The sequence below is a fragment of the Myotis davidii genome, unplaced genomic scaffold (genome assembly GCF_000327345.1).
Source record: "Myotis davidii unplaced genomic scaffold, ASM32734v1 scaffold88, whole genome shotgun sequence".
Lineage (NCBI taxonomy): Eukaryota > Metazoa > Chordata > Mammalia > Chiroptera > Vespertilionidae > Myotis > Myotis davidii.
In genome coordinates, this window is record NW_006300377.1 from 5,790,611 (window position 1) to 5,810,138 (window position 19,528).

Sequence of the window (19,528 nt, forward strand, 5' to 3'; positions counted from 1 at the left end):
CGGTTGTTCTATAATTGAAACAATGTTGCGGTCCTGCTGGCTGAAGCCTGGCTGGCTGAAAGCAGGTTTCTGGGGTTTTGTTTAGCTTCTATATTTGTAACAAAGTTTCAAACTGCAAGCTCAGAGGCCGGCAACCGCAAGTGGGGAATGTTGAATTCCTCCATCACTGAAGCAAGCCTCATGTTTGCTTCAAGCTGCCTGGCTGCCGGCCACCATCTTGGCTGGCAGTTAATTTGCATATCACCTTGATTAGCCAATGGGAAGGGTAGCGGAGATATGGCTAATTACCATGTTTCTCTTTTATTAGATAGGATGTTGGCAACATATTAAAACTGAAAGACACTATCAGTTAACCAAAATCCTCTTTTTGGGTTAATCAATTTTTTGGCTGCTTGTCTATAATCTTTGCTTTAGGAATTGATCTAAACCAAAGTGAGTAATCAGTGAGCTGTATGGCCTTAAAGGGCTCACTAAGTTATAGTGACAGAATGTAGATCAGTGGTTGCTGGAGGTTGGATGAGAAGGATTTCTAAGGGGCACACAGAAACTTCTAGAGATGATGGATATGTTCACTATCTTCATTGATGTGATGCTTTCATGATTACATATATGTCAAAACCTATCAAATTGTACATTTTAAATATGTGCCATTTATTTAATGCCAATTATATTTCAATAAAGCTGATTTTTAAAAACATATTTATAGCAGGAGTAGGCTGTTATCAATTCTTAATTCCACTGTTAAGTCATAGTTTTTAAACACGTTTTCCCATTCACATCACTAGAATCCATTCTAGAAGAATCCCAAAGAAGACAATTTAGAACTTTGCAACAGGTTTTTATTTTTGCTTTATTTCTATTACAGTGTTTGAATCTTAAAGAAATACATTTTCTCTTCAAATTTGGATGTGTATATAAATATCATTTGTCTGGACTCAGCACACTCAATGCCATGGTTTCTTGGCCTATGTCTGCTCTGAAATCAAGCTTTGTTGTCTACCCAGGGGCCCTGAGAACATAGAAAATAGCCAGAGTTTACAGTTCTTGGAAAATGAAAAGCAAATGACTTTGGAAAGGATAACCAGTGAGAAACAGGGTTCGATTCGCCTTTGCAGGGTCTGTACGGGGCACCCAAGCTGCTGTTGAGGGACATCTGGTTTGTCTTGGGTGCTGGGACCTCACGCCACCTTCGCTTCTGTAGTGGCTCATTCAAAGGCAGTTCCCACACAAGTTGGCTAAAGAGTCAACACCCAACTACAGGGCCTGAGGGTTCTCACAGATGTGGACTCTCTAAAGCCATGCTGAGTCAGAGGTTCCCAGTCAGCCTCAGGATCTGAGATTTGACTTCCTTCACTACTCCCAGCGAATGGCAAGGTATTGTCCTAAAACCCAGGGGCTGAAAATCTGACCTACACAGGGGAGCAGGGATCTAGCATTTAGCAGAGGGGTTCAGGTATGTTCTAACGTGGATATCAGCAGTCACGCTGGCCCAGAAATAGCGAGGTAGGCCCAAACTACACAAACCTATGTAACACTACACAAATCTTTCTCCTGTGTTGAGCCCAAAATTTAATGCTGCAAATATCCCAGGCCTGAGGCAAAATGCCCCCAAAGGAAATATAACAGCTTTAGTTCAGACTTGGCTGGTGTTGACCTCAAATTCTTCCCTTGCTATGGTCTTAATCCGAGGCTGGCGGATAGACAAAAGGATTACTGAATCATTTGTGAAGGCCTTGGCCAAAGAGCAGCTAGTGCCTATGACATGAATCCCCACAGGGTCAAAATCTCAGCTTGTTGGTTTAACAAAAGAATCCAAAAGTTAAGACACAGAAAAAATACTGGACAAGATTGGTCTAGAATCCTAAAACGGCGATGGAAGAAACCTACTCTGAGCATTTTCTCAGTCTCACACTCACTTGTAGAAGATGTTGTGACTGGTTATGAGCATTTTCCTGTGGCACTGGGCCTGGCACCCTTCCCCAGCCTGCCAGGGAGGCAGGCAGTCACACACATTCCTGAGGTCCCCGGGCAGCCTGTTTATCCTACAGGTCCCTGTAGGGCCTATAGGGACCTGGAGAATCTGCTTCCTGCCTTCATTTGAGAATCCAGAATCTGAGCCCACAAGACAAATCTACAGTTGAATACCCAAGATGATGGACACCAAGCTGAGTGAGTCTTGGGAGAGGATATGTAGCCACAACATATGAGCTGAGGCATTCAAAGAGGGAAGTACTGCCAGGCACTCATCTTCCCTTCTATTATGCTAGAAACAGGAGTAACTCTAGGATGAAGGGGAAGGCAGGCAGACACGAAAATGGAAACCCATTTCATTCTGTACACCGTTTTTCCTTTTAAGCTGGTTTGGCTTGAGAGAAAAGTCTGTGCCTGAGAGCCTGCTTTTGCTCGTCCTTGACTAATTATAGTAGCAGCTATAATCTGTGCAGTTCAGCTCCAAAAAATTGGGCTTCTGGAAAGTTGTTTCCAGAGCAAGGAGAATAAGTAGGAGGTAGACCTAAGGGTCCTAGGTAGGTAATGGGGAACACCAAGGGCTCCTGAAAGCGGAAGTCATTAACACCTGCTCCTTGGAAAGGCCATTTGTACCCAATGATCTAAGTAACCAGGCTGGCCAGCTGAGGTGGAACCCATGTGGTTCTATCAGAAGGTGCAGCCAACACCAAGACTGGGGAGACCTTAGAAATGTTGGCAGGCTTCTAGGGCAAGAGGCCCTGTTAGTACTGGAAAATGAAGAGGGGCTGGCAATAAAGAATAGCTGGCACTGTTCAAACAGTATTTGAATACTTTAGCTAAGAAAAAGGCTCCTTATCCCCTTATTCCACACCTAGAAACCTCTATCCCCACCAGAGATCTTAAAGTGGACATACCAGTCATGTGTCAACATATGAAGATTCCAAAACATGAATATCAGGCTACTCCCTATAGCAGCCTGGCAGGCCCTCCATCCCTGCAACACCCATTCAGAAATCTGCCTGAAAGCCTTTGACCTCACCTAGGCCAGGGTCTGGAGTCCAGATGGGAGCTGTCCATGAAGAGGGGCTGTCAAACCTGGCTTAAAGAAATATTACTTTGCTTCCCAAGATGGCCAAAGGAGAGGAGAAACACAAAGGAAACACTGCCTCTGCGGCTGGAAGAACTCCGCCTGTTGACGGAGGGGTTAGAGGAAGATCGTGGGAAAACGTGGTCTGAGGAAGACACCAACGAAGGAAAGCTCCGAGAGGCCCCTTTGAGCTGATGAGAATGTCCTCATGTTGTGCCCTGGGAGACTTCAGCCTTTGAGGAAAACTGGCTTTAAGCAGCAGCCAGAGGATCAAGTCTTCCATCTGGTACAGGGCCCAGATCTGAAGGGAAAGGAGATTTTGGAGGAAGAGTTGGGAAAAGCAGGGTGTGTAGGTCTCACAGTAAGAATCTGGTCCCAATGTCAGGGACTTAGCTATTGCTTAAGATGTACAAAGTGATCCCACTAAAGTGCTTTCTTTCCCCTTTGGACAAGGATGGGGGTGGGGTGAGAGTGGAGTTTTTCTCTGAACTATAGAATAGTCTGTAAGTCAGCAGGCCACGTGGGAAAGGTCCTGCCGCTTGCCTACCTGGGAGACTGGGGGCTGAGTCACATTCCTAAGCTGACGGGTAGCATCTGACACACTTGGTGACAAGCTGTAGCCTCATACCCCCTTTCTCAGAAAATGGCTATGGAGTTGGGTCTCAAACCAGAATGAAGGCAAATTCAAGGCTGACAGTGAGCACCTGAACCTTAGACCTGTAAGCAGCGGGCACGGGTTTCACCTGAGCCAGAGACGTGTAGGAACGGAAGCAAGAATGGCACTGTTTCTGGGGAAGGGAAAATACAGCTTAGAGCAGGGCACCTCTGACTGACCGACCACAGAGGAAAGCAGGGGCAGAGCAGGCTGTGCCCTTTCCAAGTTGGTCTGTACTTACTTATCTGACAACTTCCTCCACCCCATCCCCTACTGGGCTTTGCTCTCATATGTAATTCACAAAAGCACAGGCAAGCCATTGAGGCACTGCACTAGCTTTATTCAAAGAGAAAAGAAAAAAAGACACTAGGGTTATAATTGTCACAAGGAAGGGCAAAACCCAAACCAGGTACAAGGATCCCAAACAGGGAAGATACCGATAACTCTCACAAAAGTCCTGAGGCTGCTAAGTTTCTGTGATAATAGGAAAGTCAGCCGTGAGTGATAACTTATGTGAATAGGGGTCTTTTGAGACCAAATCTAAGAAGGCAGACACTTTCTGGGTTTTCTGATGCAAGCAGGATGCTCACAGTAAAGATTAGAGTGTTATACTTCACCACGCCCTGGGTCATCCTTGCTTCCTTCAGGTACTGGGCCAATCAGACCAGGCTGACATGCTACATAAAGGTTCCAGAGCTAAGGGTTGGTCCCCAGTGGTGGCCCAGAATCCAAGCAGAGAAGGAAAGGACCAAGCTCAGGCCTCCTGAGGGAGCTTCCACATTTCTTTGTGGTCTTCCTCACACTACCCTACTAACAGAAATTACAGTTCTTCCTCTCAAGACCAATTAAGATTGACCTACCTAATATATAGAATATAAAAAAATACAGAACTTTTTGACATTCTCTCCTTTGGAAATAAAATATACATGATCCAACTATGGAAGAGGAAGAAAGGCCAAAGGTAGGGATCCCTGGCTATCCCAATACATGACACTCTCACTCCAACCTCCTCTGCAACTTATGGGTCACCAGAGCAAGGACTTTCTCCTCAGGAGAAAGGAAGGATCACAGCCCCCTGTCTCGTGCTTAGGAGAAAATACAGCTACCTCAGAGGTTCACTCAGCTCCGAGGGGAATTTTCAAGTAAACAAATGAAGTTGGGTCGCACCATTGGAAGGTGGGTAGGAAACATGGGATCAGTAGCGACACATGGGAAGCCCCGTCTGAAAGGCCTGTGCTCCTCCCCTCCACTCCCACTAGTGAAGCTGCCCAGGAGAGTGAGGGGGATCTCCCAAACTAAAGAGGTCTGGGCAGAGATTAGAGGGGTGGGGGGAGGACCTTGTCCTATGGTGACCGCCCCCTCAGCCTCTAGTCCCAGACAATGCTGGCAGCTGGGATTCCTAAAACCAGGAACTCATGGTTCTTGGAAAGAGCAACCTTAATACAAGAAAAATGTGCAAAAGAAAAAAATTAAATAACTCAATCCAAGCATACAAGATTAATATTCTGTCAGAGCGAGAATACTTTTTTGGGATTTCTCTCCTCCCCTCCCACCTCCTACTTCTGGAATATTCCATCTGCTCAAGTACCCAAGATAAGAGTTACACAAATCATGGCAGAGAACTGGGAAGGATGAAGGAAGATAAAAGGGAAGGAAGTTACTACTAAAGAAAAAATAAACATAAAAAAGGTGCAAAATTGATTACCTCAGTCCTCCTTTGTCTACCCTGGGCTCCTGGGTTAAAGACATATGTGCAGCCAAAATAGAGTGTAAGGAAGAAAAACCCAACACGTCCCCTTCTTGTCACAAAACCCAAATAAGAGCCTCAGATGGTTCTGTCTGTCCAGAGGGTGCTCCCTCAAAGGGAAGGGGGTGGAGCAGGTCAAGAGCACAGTTTCCAGGGCAGCAGAGATGTGTGGTGGCTGGTGGGGGGGGCTGGTTTCCCGCCCACCAGAGGGCTGCTTTTCCGCTGGTTGGTGGTGCTTCCCATCCCATCCCCTCCCCGGAGGCAGACATTATAGCTGGAAGCCCTCCATGGGGGCCTCAGGCTGTTGGAAGATGAACTGCTGCTGTGTTTCATCCACTTGGGGAGCCAGGCTGCTATCATCATCTTCTACACCGAAGTAGTGCTCAATGAGGTCGAAGGCCTTCTGGTAGATGTCCTGGTTCTCATGGCTCTGGAGAAACTCAATTTTATCCAAGCCTACGGTGGTAACAAGGAAGGAGGGAGAGTCAACTTGCATAAGTGCTTTTCTATTTTCCTTTCCCCGAGGTATGTTGCTGTTTATAAATACAAGCAATATGATCGAATCTTTATCTTTTGACCTGAAAGAGGAAAGCTAAGATTTCCCTCCCAAATTACATAACCCCAAAGGAAAAATACCATATGTCAGCTATAAATCAGAGGTTCTAGTCCTGATTCTGCTTTTATTTTTTAAATTATTTTTAAAAAAATATTTGTATTGATTTCAGAGAGGAAGGAAGAAGGAAAGAGATATAGAAACATCAATGATGAGAGAGAATCATTGATCAGCTGCCTCCTGCACGCCCCCTACTGGGGATCGAGTCCACAACCCAGGCATGTGCCCTTGACTAGAATCAAACCTGGCCCTCTTTGGTCCTCAGGCCTCTGCTCTACCCACTGAGCTAAACCAGGCAGGGCGGACAGGAGCCCTTTAATACAAAACAGGCGTAATTAGCAAGTGGCTCCTACAACTGAACTGATCTACTGTCCCTGAGAGGAAGAAGGAACTGATGAGATAGAACCTTGCATTCAATGATGACTTTAAAACATACACCCTCACATACGTGTACTACTTTGGAGGCGTACAGTCCGAGACTCTGCCCTATAACCTCTCTACTTAAGTCAGAGATAAAGTTGGGAAAGGACACATACCATAGGCTTCTTCGATGAGGCCACAGTAGGGATTTACTCCTGAGCCACTGCGCTTGCTCTCTTGTTCTCCAAGCCGAAGGATGTTCTCCAGTCCATTGAGGGCCACTTGAACAATCTTTGAATCCATTACAGTCAGCAAATCACAAAGGGGTTTGATGCAACCCAGTGATACCAGGTACCTGAAGACCAGAAACCAGGCAAGTTCTAAAATTAATGCAAGGCCAGGGGGAGGGGAGAAATGAGTGGGAACCCTGAAGTTTAAAATATAAGGATGATGCTAGGGTCGAATTTTTCTAACCAATCAATGGAAAGTTAGCAGGTCATATATTAACCCTTAGACAAAGGAACTGCCCTGAATCTGTTCGGGTCCTCTCCCTGCAGCAGGGAGCTTTTCTGTAATAAACCTTTACTTTAGCTAAAAAAAAAAGAAAAAGAAAAAAATGAATGCAGTGAAAGAGAGGTGCTTAGGCAGGTACTATGATGCCTGTGGATCTCCTTCATGCATGTCAACATGCTCAGCAATCCACTCTTACTGAGTGTTTATAACCACCCATCCTTTATCTCAATCTCTCTATCTTCCCAATGTTAATGGTCTAGTTCAGCCATTTTCAACCTTTCCCACACATGAATTACTAAAATTCTGTGGCACATAAAAAATATAATTTTTGCCTGACAAAAATGAAAGGCATAATTTTGATTCATTCACACCAGACAGCTATTGTTGTATTGGCTGTTGTCAATTTTATTTGACAATCTAAGGGGAAAAGGGGTCAGTGCCCTTGACTAAATAGGTACTTCATGTTTTTTTTTTGTTTGTTTTTAACACTTTTAAAAGAGATTTTAAATTGATTTTTAGAGAGAGAGGAAGGGAGAGAGATAGATAGAAACATTGATGAGAGAGAAACACCATTGATTAGCTGCCTCCTGCACGCCCTCTACTGGGGATTGAGCCTGCAACTGATCACACCCCACTCTGGAGCTTAAGCCCGCAATCCAGGCATGTGCCCTGACTGGGAATCAAACCGTGACCTCCAGGTTTATAGTCGACATTCAACCACTGAATCACACAGCTGGGCACACCAGCTTGTAGCACACCAGTTGAAAATCGCTGGTCTAGTTCATTTCCATGTGGAAGGCTACCATGATTCCTTCTCCTCATCTCTAATGTCTCCTTACTGCAATATTACCACTCTGAACACATCATTTCTCTGCTTAAAAGTTTGCACAGTACAAGCTTTACAGGCATGACAATATAGACCCTCTATAATCTGGCTTCTACCCTCCTCTTCTAGCTTCGCTTCCCATCATTCCCTTCTAAATACTCTACATTCCAGTCAAACATGTAAAAGTCTCCAAGTGCCCTAGCTGGTTTGGCACAATGGCAAAATCCCCTAATCTTCTTGTCATTAAGTGGTGAATGACTGTACTGAATATATCCTCTTACTAAGGGTAAGACACTTGCCTAATTCCCACCACTCCTATTCATATTGATAATGGAAACTAAAAAAACAACAACAAAAAACAAGCACACATACACAAAATACTTTCTTCTTGTTTCTCCCAAGTATTACCCCCCAAAATGATTTCCTGAAGAAGCTGATGCGAATGAACCATAACATGGCTCTCCTTCATTTGCATGGATAATTGACAATTACATATAGTCTCTGGTGTGGAGAATGAGGTAGGAGACAGAAGTCTGTATCACAGATTTCTGTTCTCCAGGAGAGAAAAGAGGTACATGGTCTATAGGTATCTATTCCAGACTCCAGTGCCACTCTAGCAGTTTATCAGTTAGAACCTATTGCAGCTGCCTATCCAGTTCAGTGTTTGAGCGTTGATCCATGCACCAAGAGGTTGCTGGTTCCATTCCCAGTCAGGGCACATGCCCAAATTTCGGGCTTGATCCATAGAATGGGGTATGTAGGAGGCAGCCAATCAACGATTCTCTCTCATCACTGATGCTTCTATCTCTCTCTCCCTTCTTCTTTGAAATCAATAAAAATATATTTTAAAAAAGAAAAGAAAAGGAGAGTATACATATCACTCCAGACAAGGGGGGAAAAACATGATACCTGATCTGCTCAGGGGTTCCTCCAGATGTGGCATTGGTGATGGCCCAGGCTGCCTCTTTCCTTGTACGGAACTCTGCTTTCTGAAGAATTTCGATCAGCACAGGGAAGATGTTTGTATCTATGACAGCCTGAGAGAGGATTGGGGTGGGGATGGGGAGGAGAAAGTAAGTCACTTCAAGAAGAGAAATCAAATCCAGCCCACAAATCAGCTAAGATTGAGACCTCTTCCCTTCCTGGGAGTCTTCCTTTGTTCTTGTTATGTAGATGAGAGACTGCGGGGGAAACTGGCTTCCACTACACAGAATCTTTGACCCCAATTTCTAAAGGGGAACAAATTCTTCTAGAAGCAAATATCCTACAACCTCTCATGTCCCCATGCCTTCCCACCGGACGTGCCCGCCTCGACCTCCCTTCTGCTTGTCCTACCTGTATTTGAGCCCTGTTGCCAGCGGTGATATTTGAAATGGTCCAGCAAGCTTCTTTCCGGATTGACTCCTTGGGGCTGCTCAGCAAGTGGAGGAGGCAAGGGAGCGCCGAACAGTTGAGAATGACCTAGAACACCAAGCACAGGCAACAAAACAGATCAATGGACTTAATCAGAATTTAACACTTTTATGCATCAGAAGATACCATCAATAGAGTGGACAGCTAAATCACAGAACAGGAGAAAATATATGCAAAACAAATACCTGGTAAGAATTAATATCAAGAATATATAAAGAATTTTGCCCTGACCGGTTTGGCTCAGCGGATAGAGCGTCGGCCAGCAGACTCAAGGGTCCCAGGTTCGATTCCGGTCAAGAGCATGTACCTTGGTTGCGGGCACAGCCCCAGTGGGGAGTGTGCAGGAGGCAACTGATCGATGTTTCTAACTCTCTATCCCTCTCCCTTCCTCTCTGTAGAAAATCAATAAAATATATATTAAAAAAAAAACAACAACCCAGAAAATACAAGTGTTGATAAGGATATGGAAAAAACCGGAACCTGGTACGTTGAGGGTGGGAATGCAAACTGGTATGGCTACTGTCCAAAACCCTATGGTGATTCCTTAAAATATTACACATAAAATTATCATATGATCCAATAATTTCCACTTCTGGATACATATCCAAAAGAACTGAAAGCAGAAACTCAAACATAACTTGAACACCAATGTTCAATGCAGTATTATTCACAATAGCCAAGAGGTGAAAACAACCCAAGTGTCTATCAACAGATGCATAAAATGCATAAACAAAATGTGGTGTATGCATACAATGCAATATTATCTATAATAATAAAAGCATAATATGCTAATTAGACCAAATGTTGTTCCGGATAACCTTCCAGACGAAGCTGGGGCTGCGAGGGAAGCCCGGGTCCTGGGTGCCAGAGGGAAGTCGGTGCTGGCAGCGAGGGGAAGGAAGGCCTACTCTTGCACAAATTTTGTGCATCGGGCCTCTAGTTTACACATAAAAAAGAATGAAGGTCCGACACATGCTATAATATGAATGAACCTCAAAGACATTATGCTAAGTGAAATAAGGTGACACAAAAGAACAAATATATATGGTTCCACTTATATGAGGTACCTAGAGTAGTCAAACTCACGAAGAAAGTAGTATTGTGGTTACTAGGGGCTGGGGGGAGGAGGAAATGGGGAGTTATTATTTAATGGGTAGACATTCAGTTTGAAATTATGGAAAAACTAGAGGCCCAATGCAGGAAATTCATGCAAGAGTAGGCCTTCCTTCCCCTGGCTGCCGGCACAGGTTTCCCTCTGGCACTCAGGACTCGGGCTTCCCTCGCAGCCCTGACTTTGTCCGGAAGGACGTCCGGTCTAATTAGCATATTATGCTTTTATTATTATAGATTGTAAAAATAGATGGAGCCCTAACTGGTTTGGCTCAGTGAATAGAGCATCAGCCTGCGGACTGAAGGGTCCCAGGTTTGATTCAGGTCAAGGGCATGTACCTTGGTTGCGGACACATCCCCAGTAGGGAGTGTGCAGGAGGCAGCTGATCGATGTTTCTCTCTCATCGATGTTTCTAACTCTATCTCTCTCCCTTCCTCTCTGTAAAAAAATCAATAAAATATATTAAAAAGAAAATGGATGGTGATGGTTGTTGAGTAACAATGTGAATGTACTTAATGACACTGAAATGTACACTTGAAAATTGTTAAACCATGCCCTAACCGGTTTGGCTCAGTGGATAGAGCGTTGGCCTGAGGACTCAAGGGTCCCGGGCTCGGTTCCGGTCAGGGGCATGTACCTTGGTTGCGGACACATCCCCAGTAGGGAGTGTGCAGGAGGCAGCTGATCAATGTTTCTCTCTCATCGATGTTTCTAACTCTCTATCCCTCTCCTTTCCTCTCTGTAAAAAATCAATAAAATATATTAAAAAAAAAAAAGAAGAAAAAAAAAATTGTTAAACCAGTAAATTTTATGAATGAATATTTGCTCACATACGCACACATAAGAATGGCCTAGAAAATGAGTGTGGGTTTGATCACCCATAAAAAACTGTCAAGAATCCCACAGAATTATGTCAACTACTTAAGACTCAAAGAAAACCCAGGTTTCTAGCCTTTGAACAGAGGAGAACCCGTTTACTGTGCCCTCCCTGTCTACATTAACAGGAGGTAGTGTCCCTATAGGATCCTAAGGTCTAGGAAGTAGGGGTAAGCTTTCATACCTTTTAATATCTTGAAAGGACCAGGACTCAAAAACTGTTAACAGTTAGCTTACAATGTCCCAGGTACTAAGTTAGATTAATTTAATGTTCCTTCAAAAGCACAGAATGAATGATAATTTGCTTCTAATTTATAGAAAAAAAATGAAGGCAACCAAGTTGCCCGTGATCATATAGCAAGTGGCAGAGTTGGAAATTTTCACCCAAGCCCATGCTCTCTCTCCTAGTCTATGCTGCCTCCCATCAGCCCCAAAGTTCTTGGTAGGGAAGGGTTTTGTCACAGGCAGCTCTCTTCTTCCTTACCTGGGTTTGGATGTCATCCCCAGTGACGATGTTACCCACAGCTCTCAGGGCAGGAGAAGCCACTTTGTAGTCATTATGCCTGCAGAGGAGGGGGAACTGGTGAGTAAAAAACAGTACATAGTACTCAGCCCTGCTGACCACCAAGGCTGACAGCGCTCTCATGGCTCCAGATCTTGGGATAGGGCAGCAGTTCCTTATTCTGAGCTTGGAAAAGATTAGGCAGCCCTAGTTAGTTTGGCTCAGTGGCTAGAGCATCGGCCTGCAGACTGAAGGGTCCTGGATTTAATTCCGGTCAAGGGCACACGCCTGGGTTGTGGGCTCAGTCCCCAGTAGGGGGCGTGCAGGAGGCAGCCAATTGATGATTCTCTCTCATCATTGATGTTTCTCTCTTTTTCTATCCTTTCCTCTCTGAAATCAATAAAAATATGTTTTTTAAAAAAAGAAAAGATTAGGGAATCTGTACCCATTCTGAGACCACTCACATTAGGAGCTCTACCAATCTCCTGCAGACTCCAGAGTCTATGACCGCCTGGATCTTCTCATTGGGACCATCAGACAAATAAGAAAGGGCCCAGCAAGCATCTGCTAGCAAATCTGAGTCACTGCTGAAGAGGAGGCGAGACAGCACAGGCAAACAAGGGGAGACCTGTTGGAAGCAGAGTGAGAGGGGCTCACAGGGGGATAGTTATATCAGCTCTACTACTACTAACACTGCTCTCCCCGCCTCTACAAGTAATTCTATGCCCTGGACATCCCTACAACATTAAGCCATCAGGCCTACCTTTTCACTTTCCCATCTATGCACACAAGATTACCTACTTCATTGACAATAGCCTTTCTCAGTCTCTCATAGGTTGAGAGACCCATAGGAGTTCCCCAAAGACTTGTAAACTCCCACATAAAAATTCATCCACATGAAGAAACCTGCTATCCCTCAGGAACCGGTAAGACACTCTCTCACCATTGCAAACTCTGGAGGTGGGTTCTTCCCTCGGCAGAGGTTTGACAGGGCCCAGACTGCATTCCGTGTCATTGTCAGTCGTGTGGATTTTGTAAGGAGCCTGAAAGGGGAAAAAACAAAAGCCAGATCCTGAGCAATGATGTCCTTGGCATAGGGTTGTTGCAAATGAACCCCAGGAGCAAATCCAATTAGATCCCTAAGACTCCAGCAGCCTCAGTTTCTTCCTACCATAGACCTAAGTTAATAGCCTGTTTGTGCTGGGAGGCCAACCTGAATGCCCAGAGGGTTATGATATGAGATTGTGCTCTCTGAAGAACAGTTCATCCATTTATTTGGTTTAAATGTAATGTAGCTCTACTTTAAGGGATGGGGGAAGGGTCCAGGTGACTTTTCATAGCAACTCTGACCTGCGGTTTACAACAGAGCTTTCCAATGTCCCTATGCATAAACCCATCGCAAATCAATGTATTCTGCAAAGAAGGCTAGATTTTCCACGATGGGCTAATCCTGCCTCTCTCCCTGGCTCAAAAATAAGGCAGGTATGATCAACGTAAGATTCCATGGTGCCATGAAGTGAGGAAGCGCAAGATCCACCTTGCCACAGACCAGCAGCACAATCTTCATGCTCTTAAATGATACTTTTTATTTTGGCAATCAAAATGTACTTTTTATCTTTACTTACCATCTTGAGGGAAGTTCCCCCAAAAGAACTACCACATGGCTGCCCTACAGATGCCTCAGGTGCAGGTGATCATTAGTTACTCACGTTAACAAAGGATTAAGGATGGAACAGTTCAAGACGTAATCTCGGCAAACGGAGCTGTCTCCAGCTATGTTTCCCAGTGCCCAGACTGCCTGAAAAGGGGATGATGAGACTGTCACCTACAGAACCTAATGGTTTCTTTATACTTACAACCATAGAGTGAGTACCCACTAATAATCAGATGAAAACCATATAGAGGCCCAAGACACACTGAATAAGCTCAGGTGCCATCTCTGTTGACCCTTTTTTATTTTTGATGTAGTTTTGTTTTTTTCATCCTCACATGACGATATATTTTTAATTGATCAAAAAAAATTTTTTTTAGAGAGGAAGGGAACGAGAGGGAGAAACATCGGTATGAGAGAGAAATATGGACTGGTTGCTTCCCCTACACACCCCAACTGGGGACTGAACCCGAAACCTGACCAGGAATCAAATCCAACCCAGCCAGGGCCCTTTTGGTGTCTTTTATGAGCACTTGCTCTATGACGGCCTTTATTATGAGGGTTCCTGGTTCAGTGGCCAAGACAGGCTGACCTCTGTACTACAGCCAGAGAAGCCTAACCAAGACCTTTCTAGCCCCACCCCCACAAAAGGCGAAAGTGATTGAAAAGGTGCACTCTTATATTCTCACAGGACCAACCTTACTGTAACGGAGGGGAAAAATCCCAGTACCACCCTCTACTTCTAGCCAACAGCAAACATCCAGTGGAAGAAATGGAAGCTGTATCTTTCTCTCTATGATCTGTAGGTACTGAGAAGTAGGTACAGGGGTATCTTTTCTCCACTACCACCTCTAATGCCAAATGTGTGGAGTTTTTCCACACCAAGTGCCCAACAAGTCAACTAAATTCTAAGACTAACTCTTGGAGTTAGCGCAAACCCTACAGGTTAAAGCTCAGTCCACAACACTGCCCCCACTTTAGACACTAGGCACCACACACTGGCTATAAATTTGAGAGTTCCCACAATCTCCTTCTCAGGCTCAGTAATTCACTAAAGGTTCACAGAACTCAGGGAAACACTTTAGTTATTTACCAGTTTATTATAACGGCTACAACGCAGGAAGAGCTAAATGAAAGCGATGCATAGGGCAAGGTATGGGGTGAGGAGTGGGGGTGTCACAGAGCTTCCATGTCCTCTCCAGGCTTCCCATCTTCCCAGCATATTGATGTGTTCACCAAGCTGGGAGCTCTCTAAATAATCGCTGTTCAAGAGTTTTTATAACCAGATCTCTAGCACTCCTAACCTTCCTGGGAGGTGGGGGTGGATGGGTGGGAAAGGTGTTGGGAGTTGGGGCTGAGAGTTCCCACCCTCTAATCCTATGTCTGGTTGTTCTGATGACCAGCCACTCCCCTTCCCCCCAATCCTGAGATTAAGGAGCCACACCCTGAACCACCTCATTAGCACAGACTCAGGTATGTTCCAAAAGGGCTCATAATAAATAACAAAAGACATTACTATCACTCAGAAAATTTGAAGGATTTTAGGAGCTTTTTGTCAGAACTGGAGGCAAAGACCAAACATATTTTGTATTATACCACAGGTACTATCAAGAATTAAGCCAGCCTTGGCTGGTGGGTTGCTCTGTTGGGCACTGTCCAGTGCACCAACAGGTTGCTGGGAATGGTTCGATTCCCACCGGGGTTTCTGGCTCAATCCCTGGTAGGGGGCATGCAAAAGGCAGCTGATTGATGTTTTGCTTTCACATAGATGTTTCTGCCGCTCCCCTCCCACCTCTCCCTCTTTAAAAAAATCAATTAAAAATATCTTTTTTTAAAAAAGAATTAAACCAGATTTGAGCATTACCTGTTCCTGTACATCCTCAAAGTCCGAGTTAAGCAGCTCTATAAAAATGGGGACAGCCCCTGCTTCAATGACAATTTTGGTCTGCTGAGAGGTTCCAGAGGCAATGTTGGTTAGAGCCCAGGCAGCTTCAAACTGAAAGTGAGATTAAACCATCATTGAGAAGTCATTCCAGACAGGGCAGCTATGCCTACCAGCTGGCTCAGGCAGTAAGCCTCTTGTTCCTGACTGATAGATAGATAGATAGATAGATAAATAAATCAAAACACAGGCCTTTTCCGCTCCCCCTTTAAATGGTAGGAAGAGGTATTGGCAGTGAAATAACAGAATGGGAAGCCAGGAGTGGGCCTCAATGGTCCCGGTCTAGACCTGCACTACTACAGCATCAATTAGTCCTTCAGGAAATAATTTTTTTATTTCCCAAGATTCACTTTCTTCATTACTGAAACCAGGATTAGCGTGTGCTGGATCTCTCAAAGTCTCTTTCAGCTGAGTTTCTAGCAAGTTCCAACAGACTGACTCACCACCCATTTCTGAGAAAAAAAATCCAGAGGCTAAATAATTTGCCTCAGGTCACACAGGTAATGTGGAAGTGAACTGGAACCTCTAATTTATAACTGAACAGTCCATCTGTTATATTCTGGTATCTTTCTTTCACATTATTTTAGAGAAGAGATCTGGGCTCTCTTATTTGAGGCTAAGACTTTTGAGCAACAGACAGATAGCTTCTCTTCAATGTTTCCTCACATTACTTGTCTATTTCCTAAGAGATGTGTCTATAGCAACATCGCACTGCAATTTCTTTGAAGGAGGGCTTTCATCTGCTACCATTCCACCCAGAGCGCACCTGTAATGTACAATTCTCATTCCTCTTCAGAAACTCCACAAACCGATCCACCACTCCTGGCGTGTTGATAACTTCATCTATAGGAGGGCTAGGCTCTGGAAGAGGGGAAAGGAAGAAGAGGAAAAGTCAGGATAGGCTTTGGCTGATGCATCCACTGGGGTCAACTCACCATCCTTCCTAGATGCTCCTGACCATCCTTATGAGCATGCTCAAACTCCTTTTGGGTGAGGTGGTTTTCACAACAGTTGGTCATCTCTGACCTCTATGAAGCAGTGGGCATGCTAAAGAGTAAAGCCTATCCTAATTTAAGTATACTCACCTTTGGCTGACTGAACCTAAGCAAGTAAGTGACCTTACTTACCTAAGCAAGTAAGTAAGGGAGAGAAGAAAGCACAAGGGATGAGCAACCCTAGTCTACACATTTTCCTTCTAAGACCAGCATTCCTTTATTGGGAGAGCTGCTTCATATACTGAGACAAGTATTTTTACTATCAAATTTTTACTGAGCATGAACAATGTGCCCGACACAGTTCTAGATACTGAGGATACAGTAGTGAACAAAACCAAAAGTCTCTGTTCTCACAGAGCTTACATCCTAGTGAGGAGAGAGATTCTGTTGATAGAAGGTAATAAATATAATGAGGAAAAAAAGAATAGGTTGGGCAAGGTAAAAAGATTAAAAATGCCAAGGGTTGGGAGAAGGCCTGTAATTTTAAATAGGATATCAGGGTAGGCTTCATCAAGAAGGTAGGATCTGATCGCAGAAGTGAGGGAGCTGTCACACAGCTATGTCAGGTAGAGGGTATCAGGTAGAAGGAATAGCCAGTGCAAAGGTAAAAATGTGCCTGGCTTCTCTAAACACCAAAGCAGAATGAGTGAAGGGGGGTAGGTTGATGAGGTCGGTGAGAAGAAACAAGACACTAAATAATGTAGTTGGTCTCTTTGGGGGTGGGCCAGGCTTTGTACCTTTAGAGAGCAGTTTCCGGAATTTCTGTGTGGTTGCTAACTGCAGGTCAGAGTCATCAGAAAAGAGCATCTCTACCATCTCTCTTGTGATCACACTCTCCTAGAATATAAAACAGGTTCAAGGCTTTGCAAACCAACACTAGAGTCAGACATGAGCACATAATCCTGTGTGGCATCCTACTTTGTAAAGAGTTGAGGGCAAGAGGACAGCATAACAGACAGACTCAGGAGAATGTGCTGGTTTAATCCATGGCTGCTTCAAGTCGGGACATTTGAAAAATAATTCCTTATTTTTGAGGCAACTGATGGCTTCCTTTTAAGTGTTTCCTAAGGTGTCTCTATTAGAGATAAATCCTTGAGGTCTCTTAAAGCTGACCAACTACAAAAGGGCCGTGGAAGAAAGAGCTTTGCATGGCTGTGAGCAAAACTACTAGATGATGTGAACTGCCCAATTTCTGTTTTGTAGAAGCAGGTACTTCCCAGGCCTGCCCGAAGCAAGGGCCTTACCCCAGTGGTAGAGCTCACGTAGGAGTCCATGAGGAGACTATCGAACATGGCAGCTTCTTCATTAATCATCTCTACATTTCTCCGTTTAAATAGCTGCAAGTGAAGAGAAGAGATGGTGGTAAGACTATTCACTGAAACAACAACAACAACAACAAAGAATAACCTAATGTTAAATTATGGCAAAACGGTCAAGGAAATGCTAGCATGGTTAAGAAAATGCCAAGTTTAACATACTGGCATAGAAAGATATTCAAGAGCTTTACTTTCTATTTTATCTAACTATTTTCATTTTTATAAGCAAAAAAATCTTTAAAGATTCTAATGCCCTTTGTATAAAAGGTGAAGAGTATAAAAGGCTTTAAAGGAATAATGGTAAAGCAAGAGGGTAGGCAAAAGCAGGTTAGGTGACTACATGTAGGTTTGGGCAAGGTACCAATTTAGTGGGTGTGTGAAAGAGCACAAATGGTGAGGTATTAATATACTCTCAGTCCTAGGGAGACTTACAAAGAATGGACCCAGGAAAGAGAAATAAGGCAGCCCAGAATAGCGGATGAACCTCTTAAAAAGTCAGGCTTGGAGCTAGGCCTTGAAGGCCAGGCCTAACACTGACTTTAGGGTAAAGAAGAGAGAAGGCAATAAATAGGGGTCTAAAACCAAAATGTTATATTGAAGACAGAAATGATGCTGCTGTTATAAAAAAAGAATAAGGGATTGATTTTCTCTTCCTTTTTTTTTTGTTTAAATATACTTTATTGATTTTTTACAGCGAGGAAGGGAGAGGGACAGAGAGTTAGAAACATCGATTATGAGAGAGAAAGATCAAGATCAGCTGCCTCCCGCACACCCCCCACTGGGGATGTGTCCGCAACCAAGGTACATGCCCTTGACTGGAATTGAACCTGGGACCCTTAAGTCCGCAGGCAGATGCTCTATCCATTGAGCCAAACCAAGTAGGGCTGATTTTCTCTTTCTCAAAGCTACAACAAAGGAAGCCGTTGTAGCTTAGCTACTTTCCTAAAGGGAGGGTGAGAGTGCAAGGTGGAGGCCAATCATGGCAGCTGGATCCTTTCTCTGAACAATATGTTTAAGAATACTCTGGGCCCTGGCCAGATAGCCCAATTGATAAGAGTGTTGTCCCAATATGCCAAGGTTATGGGTTTGATCCTCACACATGGCACATAAGAATCAACCAATGGTACTAGTAGGTGTGGTCTAGTGGTTAGAGCACCAAAGGGTCACCCTTTAATCACAGCTAAGGTCATGTACCTGTGTTGCAGGTTTGATTCCTGGTTCCAGTTGGGGCGTGTGCAGGAGGCAACCAATTGATGTGTCTCTCTCACATCAATGTTTCTCTCTTTCCTGTTCCTCCCTTCCAATCTCTCTGAAAAAAACAAACAAAAACAATCAATGGAAAAAATATCCTTGGGAAGCCCGGCCAGCATGGCTCAGTGGATGAGTGTTGACCTACGAACCAGGAGGTCACGGTTTAATTCTAAGTCAGGGCATATGCCCAGGTTCCAGGCTTGATCCCCAGTGTGGGGCGCACAGGAGGTAGCCGATCAATGATTCTCTCTCATCATTGATATTTCTATCTCCCTCTCCCTTCCTCTCTGAAATAAAAAAAATATAAGTGGAACAAATTGATGTTTCTCTCTCTCTCTCTTTAAAAACATATAAAAGAATAAATTTGAAAAATAAAGAATATTCGGGTTAACCCACTTGTTGCTCCCGCTTCTGCTTCCGAAGCTGAATGCCCTCTTCCTCTCTTCTTCGCCTCATTTCCTCAGGGTTTAGGGCATTGTTCTTATAGCTCTTCATCCGATAATTGTCTTTCCCTGGGCTTGCCATGGTCTCTAGAAGAAGAGAAGATACAAACACATTGGCAAAGGCTCTTAAGAAGACACTTCCTTTTCCCTGGGCTCCTGTCTCTACCCACCCTCCCTTACTCAGGGAGACCACAGATTCCCAAGGAAGCATAATAATCTCATTAACCACACTTGACACCTCTACCACCACCAAAACAGT

General features: G+C 44.2%; 1 protein-coding gene across 2 annotated transcripts in view; it reads right to left on the reverse strand.

Annotated features, from left to right (window-relative positions):
• Nucleotides 1-3,083: 3,083 nt before the first annotated feature.
• The window catches only part of KPNA6 (karyopherin subunit alpha 6), a 35,841-nt gene continuing 19,396 nt past the window's right edge, over nucleotides 3,084-19,528 (reverse strand). For both annotated transcript variants that reach the window (XM_006777388.2, XM_006777389.2), the window contains exons 2-14: nucleotides 19,223-19,356; nucleotides 17,504-17,596; nucleotides 16,997-17,096; nucleotides 16,031-16,125; nucleotides 15,187-15,318; nucleotides 13,381-13,469; nucleotides 12,615-12,714; nucleotides 12,136-12,299; nucleotides 11,654-11,732; nucleotides 9,105-9,230; nucleotides 8,679-8,806; nucleotides 6,607-6,785; nucleotides 3,084-5,913 (exon numbers count right to left, since the gene is read on the reverse strand). In XM_006777388.2, the coding sequence (XP_006777451.1) occupies nucleotides 5,726-5,913; nucleotides 6,607-6,785; nucleotides 8,679-8,806; nucleotides 9,105-9,230; nucleotides 11,654-11,732; nucleotides 12,136-12,299; nucleotides 12,615-12,714; nucleotides 13,381-13,469; nucleotides 15,187-15,318; nucleotides 16,031-16,125; nucleotides 16,997-17,096; nucleotides 17,504-17,596; nucleotides 19,223-19,356 (1,607 nt within the window). In that variant the 3' untranslated portion in view covers nucleotides 3,084-5,725. The remainder of the gene's footprint in view (nucleotides 5,914-6,606; nucleotides 6,786-8,678; nucleotides 8,807-9,104; nucleotides 9,231-11,653; nucleotides 11,733-12,135; nucleotides 12,300-12,614; nucleotides 12,715-13,380; nucleotides 13,470-15,186; nucleotides 15,319-16,030; nucleotides 16,126-16,996; nucleotides 17,097-17,503; nucleotides 17,597-19,222; nucleotides 19,357-19,528) is intronic.